Below are 9,955 nucleotides of genomic sequence, written 5' to 3'. Positions count from 1 at the left end.
AATGGGCTAATCAAAGAGCTACTTGTTGCATTCCACAGCAGCAGATAACCATTGTTTACATTTTGTTCCTGAGGCCTCTCAGCTTCTCAGGAGGAAAAATCCTAAAGAAAGGATTTTTCATAAAAGATGTCTGTGACAGGGAGCTTTGGGGCTGATGCTGTTGGCCATGCACAGTGCCTCAAACCCAGTCCCCCAGGCAGTCCCGAGGGCCCTGGCTCTGCTCCTGCCTGCAGCCACCTCTTGTCCCCCTCTGCAGCCTGGAAATCTCCTCCCTCAACAAGACCATCCGCATCACAGCCAAGTCAACCAAGCGCATCCGGGAGGCGCTGCAGCCCGTGCTGGGCAAGTACGGCGTGAGCGTGGAGCAGGCGCTGCTGCGCAGGGTGAGAGCCTCGGGGGCACGGCCAGCCCCGAGCCTGGGGGGAACCCTGCGTTTGGGGCTCAGGCCAGGGGCTGCTGGCTCTCAGCAGGTGGTGGGGAGCAGCGCTGTGTGCCGGTGAGCTCCTACAATCACCGTTTTTGGGATGGGCTGTGACATCCTGCTCTGTGCTGGGAGGGACCAGGGGGTGTTTCCTGGGGTCTGGCCAGACAGGTCCTCAGCCTGGCTGCCTTCCCCGTGCCACAGTGAGTGTGACACTGAGTGCTGTTCCTGTTGCAGCAAGGTGAGCCAGCCGTCCTGGACTTGGAGAAGCTGGTCAGCACAGTGTCTGCTCAGAAACTTGTCTTGGAAACACCAGCAGGTAAAGTGTCCTCCCTCCCAAACCATGTTCCCTCAAGCCACATCACCCTGAAGGGCACTCAGAGGGTCAGGCTGTTTTCTGCTGGCCATGGCTCCTGCTCCCTGGGACAGGGTCCATCCTGTCCCTGCCTGGCCAGGACCAGGATGCTGGAATGGGGCCCTGAGCACCACTTCCCTTGCAGACGTGCGAGTGATGGGGAGCGCTGAGGCTGCAGCTGCCTCCTCTCTGCTCCGGAGTGAGGTGAGCATCAAATCCCACCAGCCCTGGTCAGAGATGCCCTCACAGCTGCTGTCATGGTCCACAGGGAAGCTGGGCCCTGCTGTGGCCCCAGCACTTGCCACGGGGCTTGGCAGTGGTGCCAAGGCAGGTGCCAGGCTGTGGGAGGGTGATGGGGACACAGCCCAGGGCAGTGCTGCCTCCTTGCCCCGTGGCTGAGGCCTGGGCTGCTCATTGCAGGAGGGGAGCCCAACAGGAGCAGAGCCTGACACGCGATGGGAGATGCCCTCCTCCTTCTCCAGGCCACAGTCTTCAGCTGCCATGAACCTCAACCGCCGCACCTACGACCTGGAAGGTGAGAGCTGGCATGTCTGAATGCTGAGGGGCTGGGGCAAAGCACAGGCTGAGGGATGCAGAGCCCCTCCTGGTGTGCTGGGGATGGCTGCAGGGCCCCATGGAGCTGGGAATGGGCTGTGGGGTCTTGGGGTCTGGCATGGAGCAGGGAGAAAGTGCCAGTGCTGTGCCTGGGACATGTTCAGGTCATATCAGGTGGAGAGGGCAGCTGAGGTGCTGGCACAAAGCCCCAGTGCCTGGCTCAGGTGCATGATCTGCATTTCCCCAGGGCTGGTGGAGCTGCTGCCCCGTGCCCGGCGCTGCCGCGCCAACGACCAGCGTGGGCTGCTCTCTAAGGAGGACCTGGTCCTGCCCGACTTCCTCCAGCTCCCCGTGCAGGACAGCAGTGCCTGTGAGGGGGCACAGCAGCCCAGTGCCCCTCGGGCTGGCTCTGAGGGAAGCAGCTGCCCTCAGGAAGAGCCTGCTCTGGCTCAGCCCTCGTTGGACCACAAGCTCTGATGAGTGCTGCTGCACGTCCACACCCGGCGTGTGGCACCCCCAGGCCATGCCAGGGTTCAAGAGGGGCCCGACAGCCCCTGCCCTGCACCGCTGACACTGCCCAGACTGCAGATCCATCCGCGTCCTGTCCCACGCTGTCGTGTCGTGTCCTGTGAGTGGCTGAGCAGCTGCCATGCCCCTCTGTGGGGCCCGGTGCACATCAAGGGACTCTTGTACATAGTCTGAACCCTCGTTGCAAAGCACTTTGCAACACCCCTGGCACTGCCCTGCCCAGTGCCTCTGCCCTGCCCAGCACATCCTGCCTGTGTCACACAGCCCCACTCGCTCTCTGGGTGGGGAGAGCTCCCTTCCAGCTGCAGGGTGTGCAGGATTCACAGGCTGGGTGGGGAGGAAAGGCAGGCTCCAGTCCTGAACTGCAGTGCTGTGGGCAGGCAGGGTCAGCAGAACATGTGCCCAAGCTCAGAGCCAGATCCAGTCCCGGCCCTGTGGGAACAGGGCTGCCCCGTTGTTGGTTTGCAAGTCCACCCTTCCTGGGGAGGGTGAGCATGGCCCTGCCAGGCTGTGCCCCGGGCAGGTTCTTACGTCTGCATTGTGTGAGCGTGGCCTGATCCTGCCACAGTAGCACTGTTTGGAGCAGGGCACATGGTTCCTGCCCCGGGCAGCCAGAGGCAGAGCCAGCAGATGGTGCCAAAAAAGCCTTCCTCCTCCTCGTCCTCCTCCTCCCTGCTGGAGATCCTGCGTGGGCGGCTGCTGAGGGACAGGCAGGAGCAAGTCCCCATCTCCCCCTGCCCCATCCCCACCGGGGTGTGGGTGTTCAGCCTGCCAGGACAACTCTGCTTGGTGCCAGGAGAATGCAGCACCCCTGGGTGTGAGCACCTCAGCCTGGTGTGCAGGTCCCCAGCGTGTGCCCAGCCTGTCATTCCTGCCAGGAGCCTGGAGCCTCCTTCTGCCAGTCCTGGCTGTGCACTGCTGGTCCCCCTGCCCAGCAGTGTCCCCAGAGGTCCCAGACAGAATCTGCCATGGAGATGTTCCCCCAACAGCAGCCAGGAGATCCCTCCACAGTCCATACGTGCCAGAGCCCTTCCTGGCTGTGCCTTGGGTAACCACTCCACCACCACTGCCTATCCAGAGGCAGAGGGGTGACCCAGGGCCCCCAGGCTTGCCCAGAGATGGGGGCATGGCCACCCAGCCCTATGCTGCCACAGCCAGCTGCAGCCCTGTGGCCTTAGTCAGAGCCCCCCTGTGTCTCTGTGATGCTGCTCAGTTCTGTCTGTGCTGTGGAACCGGGGGAAATAAAGAGCATTGCCTGGATGTACCTTTCTGTCCTTCCTCTGTCATCAGGGCTGGATTATGTTTTTCCCAGCAGCAATGTCCCCTCAACCCTCCTCTCCCCACAGAGCCTTCCCAGGGCCATGGCAGAGCTGGGGACAGCCCTGGGCTCCAATGCCACCCTGACTGGCAGCAAGGGGCAGTGCCAGGAGCTTGTTTACCCAGCACTGCTGGTGGAGCAGGGGAAGCTGCAGGGCCGGCATGGCCAAGGACTTCAGCCCCAACCCTGTCAATGAGTGACAGCCAGAGCTGCCAGGGCCTCACTGGGTTAATGATTGTGGGGGCAGCTGGCCAAGAGCCCCTGGGCACGGGGCAAGTGCGGACACCAGGGACACCAGCCCCTGCACGCTGGCTGCACCCCTGGGCAGAAGGGTCCCCAGGCCCTGCGGAGGCAGGACATGTCCCCTGCTGTGCCACCTCCCGGGCATTCACCAGCCTGTGACGCAGCGCAGGTGGCTCAGTGATGCTCCAGCAGTGGCACAGGTGTCCCCAGGTTGTCCCTGAGTGCCCTGGAGTACCCAAGGGATCTTTCCTTTCATTTGCACCTGGCTCATCATGGTAATGAGTTCTGGCAGTGCTTCATTCTGCGGAAATGGGGATGTGGCAACTGAACACCGCTTTGAGCCCACTCCCACAGGCACAGGGCTGGGGGAGCCTTTGGCCACTGTCTCTTCCCTGAGGACATAAGCTTGCTGTGTGTCCTGTGGGTGGATGGAAACTTGGCTGGAGGTGTGTAAGCAGCAGGTAATGATCAACAGGGCTGAGGAGGTGGTGACAGCAGCCCTGGCCTCGCTCTTCTCCTGCTCACCCACTGCACACGCTGGGAGATGTGGTGCCAGTGAAGATGTGGTGCCAGGGAAGATGTGGTGCCAGGGAAGATGTGGTGCCAGGGGGATGCAGGCTCTGCCTCACACACCCCTCAGCACTGCTGGCTGCCCCACACTGAGCCCTGGCACGGGCAGAGCCCAGCTGTGTGCCACCATCACCACCAGTGGCAGGACGTGGGGATTGATCACACTGGTGTTGGCATCAGCCATCTCCAACGCCCTGGGAGTGAGGCCATTGTGCCCTGGGCAGAGCTCATCCCTCATGGCTGATGCTGTGGTGGCACTGAGGTGAGCATGGTCTCACCTCTGGTTTGTGATACCCCAGCAGCACCAGCACCAAGCCCTTCTCCTCCTCCTCCTCTTCCTCTCGTGCAGTGGATGAACCACCTGGCACCAAATGATGGAGAGCTGAGGCTCCTCCAGCATCACCTCCGGGACTCTGGGCCCCAGCAGCACCCTGGCTCTGTTCATCATGGCAGCAGCTGAGCTCACTGAGGTCACCCCGGCCCCGGGAGTGCCCCGGTACCCCGGGGGCACGTGCCCCATCCTGCCCCGGGGCCGCGGCTGACTGGGATGCGGTGGGGGTTACCCATTAACTGCAGGAATTTCTGGGGAGGAGGTGAGCAGCCAGCAGAGCCGAGGGGCGACACGGGGCTCCTTAGACTTTGCTCTTGGCCTGTGTATAAAGGGCCTGGTGCCCCACAGGGCACTTCGCTGGAGGGACGCGTGGATGTGGCATGTGGAAGTGGCACTGCCCTGAGTGCCTGGCCAGCCCCAGGTGAGCCGGGCCCTTGGCAGGAGGAGTCCCCTTCCTACCTGCCCTGCCTGCCCTTGGGGTGGCACAGCAGCAGCTGGCGGCCCAACAGATGATGGGATGGTGCTCCTCAGCAGTGCCAGCGCTGCAGGGATCTGGGGGGACGTGGCAGCTGGTGCAGCACAGCTGTGGTGACACGGGGCCACCTCTGCTCAGCCTCAGCAGGAGCCATGCTGCCCTACCGGACCGAGCGCCCCATCGCGCCCGGGCGCTGCCCGGTGCGGGGAGGAAGGGTTGTGCACGGGCCACAGTTCGCCTACTGCCCCAGCCCCCAAGGTAGGTGCCCCCAGCCCTCCTCCTCTTTCTCCTCTTCCTCCTCCTCCTCTTCCTCAGCTCTGCTTCTGGCCAGACGCTGTCCCAGGCAGCGCTGGGCTCTGCTCTGCAGGGAGATCCCTGCCAGGACAGGGCTGTAACACAGCTGCTCTCTCTCCCCAGCTCTGCACCGGCTGCCGGGCGCCCATGGCTGCCCCTTCACGGTCAGCGCCGTGCCCTGCCCTGAGCACGGCTTCCCCTGCCCCGGCTCCCCCGGGCGCCTGCGCGAGGGCCGCGAGCGCTTCGAGCTGGACGCGCTCCCCTGGCAGGGGCACCGGCTGGGCTTGGACGAGCTGCAGAGGCCAGGTGAGACCCCAGGGGCGTGGGGGTCTCACAGCACCTGGGCTGGGGAACACCCCAGAGATCTGACAGAGGCACCTGGGGCACTTGGGGTGCCAGGACTGTGGGTGCCAGGTTGGGAGGGGAGTGCTGGTGGAGACATCCCCAGTGTCCTGGGGTGATGTGGGAAGAGCTGAGGGACAATGGGGCAGCTGGCACAAGGCACTCCAGGGTGGGAGGAGATGAAGGGGACCCTGGGACAGGTGGCATAGCTCGGGACATGGGCCCTGGGCTGCCAGGAGCCATGAGAGTGGCACAAGGCTGTAGGAGCCTGGGGAGCCACGGTCATGCCACAGCAGGAGTTTAACACTCTCTCTTGTCTTGCACAGAGCTCGGGTGCTGGGCCAGGGTCCAGTCCTTCTGTGTCTCCCTTCTAAAGGTGCCCCTGATGTTTGGGTTCCTGTACCTCTTCGTGTGCTCTCTGGACGTGCTCAGCTCTGCCTTCCAGCTGGCTGGAGGTAGTAGGGCGGCAGGGACGCCCGGGAACCTGGTGGCACTGGCAGTGCCATCAGCCTGCACTCACATTCCCTTGCAGGTAAGGTGGCGGGGGACATCTTCAAGGACAACGCCATCCTCTCCAATCCAGTGGCTGGGCTGGTGGTGGGCATCCTGGTGACCGTGCTGGTGCAGAGCTCCTCCACCTCCACCTCCATCATCGTCAGCATGGTCTCCTCAGGGTGTGAGTGTGCCCATGAGGCTGCTGGGGACCTGAGGCTGAGGGAGAGGATGGCTGGATGGGGTCACCCTGAGCTGGACCATGCAAGGCTAGCAGGTCTGTCTGTCCGTCTGTCCCCAGTGCTGGAGGTGCGCTCGGCCATCCCCATCATCATGGGCTCCAACATCGGCACCTCGGTCACCAACACCATCGTGGCCCTCATGCAGGCTGGCGACCGCAGTGAGTTCAAACGGTGAGAGCTGCACGGCTCAGGGGACACTGCTGGGGCTGGGGGCTGCTCCTCAGGACCACCTCACACCAAGGGGCTCCTTCATGCTGCACAGGGCCTTCGCTGGTGCCACGGTGCACGACTGCTTCAACTGGCTGTCAGTGCTGGTGCTGCTGCAGCTGGAGGTGGTCAGTGGGTACCTGCACCACGTCACCCGCCTGGTTGTGGCCACCTTCAACATCCGCAGCGGGAAAGATGCCCCTGACCTGCTGAAGATCATCACAGAGCCCTTCACCAAGCTCATCATCCAGGTCTCCTCAGCTGTTATGTATGCCCCAGGCTGGTGGTGATGTCCCCAGCACTGGTGTCCCTTTGATGGCGGTTGTATCCCAGTGTCCCCAGGCTGGCAGTGGTGTCCCCATGCTGGTGAAGATGTCCCCAGCCTGTGGGTGCTGTTAGCCCCCAGGTGGCCTCTCCAACACGTGTGTTGTTGCAGCTGGACAAGTCTGTGATCACGGGCATCGCGACAGGGGACGAGAGCCTGCGCAACCGGAGCCTCATCCGGGTCTGGTGTGGCCCTGCAACCCCACAGGTGAGGGGCCCGTGGCCCTGCTGGAGCCATCAAACACTCCCACAGAGGATGGGTGATGGGCAAGGGCTGGCAGAGGACACTGTGGAGCCAGCTGTAGCCCACCTTCTCCCTGCAGATGGCCTCTGTGGGGCTTGCCCCCCCCCCAAACTGCACATTCCCCAGCCACTGCAGCACTAAGGGCATTGAGGTCCTTCACAACATCACCAGGAAGAAGTGTGAGTGGCTGTGGAGAGCTTGGGCAGGGCTGGGGCACAGGGCATGGGGCTGGGGAGGTTCAAGTGGGGCTGGGGGTTGCACATGTGATGGAGAAGTGCTGGAGCCATGATATGGGGCAGGGCTGGGAGATGTTGTGCTGGGGTCCAGGTGTGGGGCTGTCTGTGGGGGCAGGTTTGTGAGCGGGGCCGGGCCAGCCCCAGCCCCTTGTCCAGCCGTGCTGTGGGGCAGGTGAGCACCTCTTCACCGACACACCACTGCCTGACCTGGCCGTGGGGCTGGTGCTGCTGGCCGGGTCCCTTGTCGTGCTCTGCACCTGCCTCATCCTCCTGGTCAAACTCCTCAACTCCCTGCTCAAGGGGCAGGTGGCCAAAGCCATCCAGAAGGTCATCAACACTGGTGAGTAGGATGGGGACCACGTGCCACATGGCCACCCATGCCCATCTCCACCTCCCATCCTCAGACCTGTCCCTGGCTGCCCCTGGCCCTCAGCCCTGATGTGGCTGTGGCCATGTCCCTGTTTGTGTCCATGCCCGTGGCCATGCCCTGGCAGACCTCCCACACCCGCTCAGCTGGCTCACCGGGTACTTCGCCATGGTGGTGGGTGCTGGGATGACCTTCGTGGTGCAGAGCAGCTCTGTCTTCACCTCGGCCATCACACCCCTGATTGGTGAGTCCCAGCCACTCCTCATCCCCTGACATGTGCCATCCCCTGGCCTGTGGGTGCTAAAGCACTCGGAGGGACAAAAGGAGCTGTGCCTCCTTGGGAGAGCATGGGGATGGCACTGTCAGGAGTGACAGGGTGCCTCTCCTACAGGCCTGGGGGTGATCAGCATTGAGCGTGCCTACCCACTGACCCTGGGCTCAAACATTGGCACCACCACCACTGCCATCCTGGCTGCCTTGGCCAGCCCTGGGGACAAGCTGGCCAGCTCTTTCCAGGTACAGTCAGCCCGGGGCCATGGCTGGGCTGGATGGGGTCACCGGGCAGGGCAGGGGCTGGGGGAAGCCCGGCCTGATGGGGATGCCATCCTTGCAGATTGCTCTGTGCCACTTCTTCTTCAACATCTCGGGCATCCTGCTGTGGTACCCGCTGCCCTTCACCCGCCTGCCCATCCGCATGGCCAAGGCGCTGGGCGAGCGCACGGCCAAGTACCGCTGGTTTGCCGTGCTCTACCTCATCATCTGCTTCCTCCTGCTGCCCTCCCTCATCTTCGGCATCTCCATGGCGGGCTGGCGGGCGCTGGTGGGGGTGGGCGCGCCCTTCCTCGGCCTCCTCTTCTTCGTGGGGCTGGTGAACGCGCTGCAGGCACACAGCCCCCCGACCGCTGCCGCAGCCCCGAGGGCTGGGAGGAGCCCGAGGGCGCTCCCCGGGACAAGGCCAGGCTGGGGCTGGACAACCCTGCCCTCTCCTACCCCGAGGAGATGCCCAGCCCCAGCACGCGGGTGGGCTCCCCTCGCCCGCTCCCGCACGGTGCCACACGGCTCTAGCTGGCAGTGCTCACCCGGGCTGCTGCTCCTGTGGCCGCAGGTGCCCACTGCCCCTGCTCAGCTGTGTCTAATAAAGGGGGAGCGCTGACACCCCTGTGTGTGTCTCTTTGGGTCCTTCCTCTGCAAACCCTGCTGTCACAGGTACCACTCACACCATCACTGCTCAGCCCAGCTGTGCTGGGGACACACCAAACACTCATTCTGTGGGGCACATGGTGATGACGTTACAGAGCTCAGGGTTTAGCTCACCTGTACTGAGCTGTCACAGGCAGCATCTTCTTCCCCCTGCCTTGTCCCCAAAGGGCTGAGCTGGCAGGGTCCCTGGTGCCCCACTGTGTGCCACAGCAGCATATCAGTGAGCGAGGCACAGCCAAGCAAGGTCCTGGGCTGCTGCAGTGACCAGCAGCAGGAGCTGGGGTCAGCAGGATGATGACTCGGCATGGTTGGGCAGTGCCCCTGCAGCACCAGGCACCGTGGCACCCGTGGCTGGAGCCTTCCTGCCGTGGTGACCCTGAAGGGAGCCCTTTAAGTGGCAACAACAGCTTCTCCCACTGCCCACAGATGTTTGGGTTCCTGCCAGTGATATCGGCCCACCCTTCCCTCCCTCCCTCCTTCCCTTCCCGCCCTCCTCCGGACTGGGACCAGCAGAGCCAGCAGCGCTGCCGTGGGAGCCTCTCGGTGCTCCCGGCCCCGCCGCCGTCCTGCGTGCCCAGCCGGGCAACCACCGGGCCAGGACGACCTCGCCACCAGACCGGGTCAGCACAGGAGTGGTGGCAGCCAGGAGAACACCCCGGGGACTCAGCGATGCCGGGACTGCGCCCGCAGCCGCTCCGGGACCGGTGAGCAGGGTGGGGGAAAGCTCCATGGGGCTTCATCTGCGTGAGGGGCCGGGCCAGCATGGAGCCAGCCAGCGCCCTTCCCAACACCTCTAGTAACGGCAGCGGCGCCGGCAGTGCCCCACACTCACCCGCAGCCACGGGGCTCATCTTGCTGGCAGCCCTGTCCGTCCTGCTGGCCACGCTGCTGGGCAACGCTCTGGTGGTGGTGGCCATCTCCACCAGCCGGGCCCTGCAAGCCCCACAGAACCTCTTCCTCGTGTCCCTGGCCTCGGCAGACATCCTGGTGGCCGTCCTCGTGCTGCCCTTCTCGCTGGCCAACGAGGTGATGGGCTACTGGTACTTTGGCGGGCTGTGGTGCAGCCTGTACCTGGCGCTGGACGTGCTGCTGTGCACGGCGTCCATCGGGCACCTCTGCGCCATCAGCCTCGACCGCTACTGGGCCGTGACACGGGCGGCGCGGCTCAACCTGCGCCGCAGCCCGCGGCGGGTGAGGGCCATGATCGGGGC

General features: G+C 64.1%; 3 protein-coding genes across 3 annotated transcripts in view; all 3 read left to right on the top strand.

Annotated features, from left to right (window-relative positions):
* The window catches only part of RGS14 (regulator of G protein signaling 14), a 6,105-nt gene extending 2,986 nt beyond the window's left edge, over nucleotides 1-3,119 (top strand). The window contains exons 10-14 of the mRNA XM_031055181.1: nucleotides 257-383; nucleotides 659-740; nucleotides 922-980; nucleotides 1,197-1,311; nucleotides 1,579-3,119. Coding sequence (XP_030911041.1) covers nucleotides 257-383; nucleotides 659-740; nucleotides 922-980; nucleotides 1,197-1,311; nucleotides 1,579-1,808 — 613 coding nt within the window. The 3' untranslated portion in view covers nucleotides 1,809-3,119. The remainder of the gene's footprint in view (nucleotides 1-256; nucleotides 384-658; nucleotides 741-921; nucleotides 981-1,196; nucleotides 1,312-1,578) is intronic.
* Nucleotides 3,120-4,716: 1,597 nt separating this feature from the next.
* SLC34A1 (solute carrier family 34 member 1) lies at nucleotides 4,717-8,609 on the top strand. Its single transcript, XM_031055279.1, is given in 14 exon segments — nucleotides 4,717-4,742; nucleotides 4,935-5,054; nucleotides 5,214-5,396; nucleotides 5,759-5,887; nucleotides 5,965-6,108; nucleotides 6,226-6,337; nucleotides 6,429-6,624; nucleotides 6,810-6,905; nucleotides 7,021-7,120; nucleotides 7,350-7,517; nucleotides 7,672-7,788; nucleotides 7,936-8,060; nucleotides 8,158-8,437; nucleotides 8,440-8,609. Coding segments are annotated over 13 exon segments (1,926 nt in total). The 5' UTR covers nucleotides 4,717-4,742; nucleotides 4,935-4,948.
* Nucleotides 8,610-9,506: 897 nt separating this feature from the next.
* LOC102031657 (alpha-2Db adrenergic receptor-like) overlaps nucleotides 9,507-9,955 on the top strand; it is an 885-nt gene continuing 436 nt past the window's right edge. Inside the window, exon 1 of the mRNA XM_014312170.2 lies at nucleotides 9,507-9,953. Coding sequence (XP_014167645.1) covers nucleotides 9,507-9,953 — 447 coding nt within the window. The remainder of the gene's footprint in view (nucleotides 9,954-9,955) is intronic.

This window comes from Geospiza fortis, unplaced genomic scaffold, assembly GCF_000277835.1.
Source record: "Geospiza fortis unplaced genomic scaffold, GeoFor_1.0 scaffold55, whole genome shotgun sequence".
Lineage (NCBI taxonomy): Eukaryota > Metazoa > Chordata > Aves > Passeriformes > Thraupidae > Geospiza > Geospiza fortis.
Note: the sequence above shows the minus strand (reverse complement) of the source record. Positions and strands in the feature narration are given on the sequence as shown.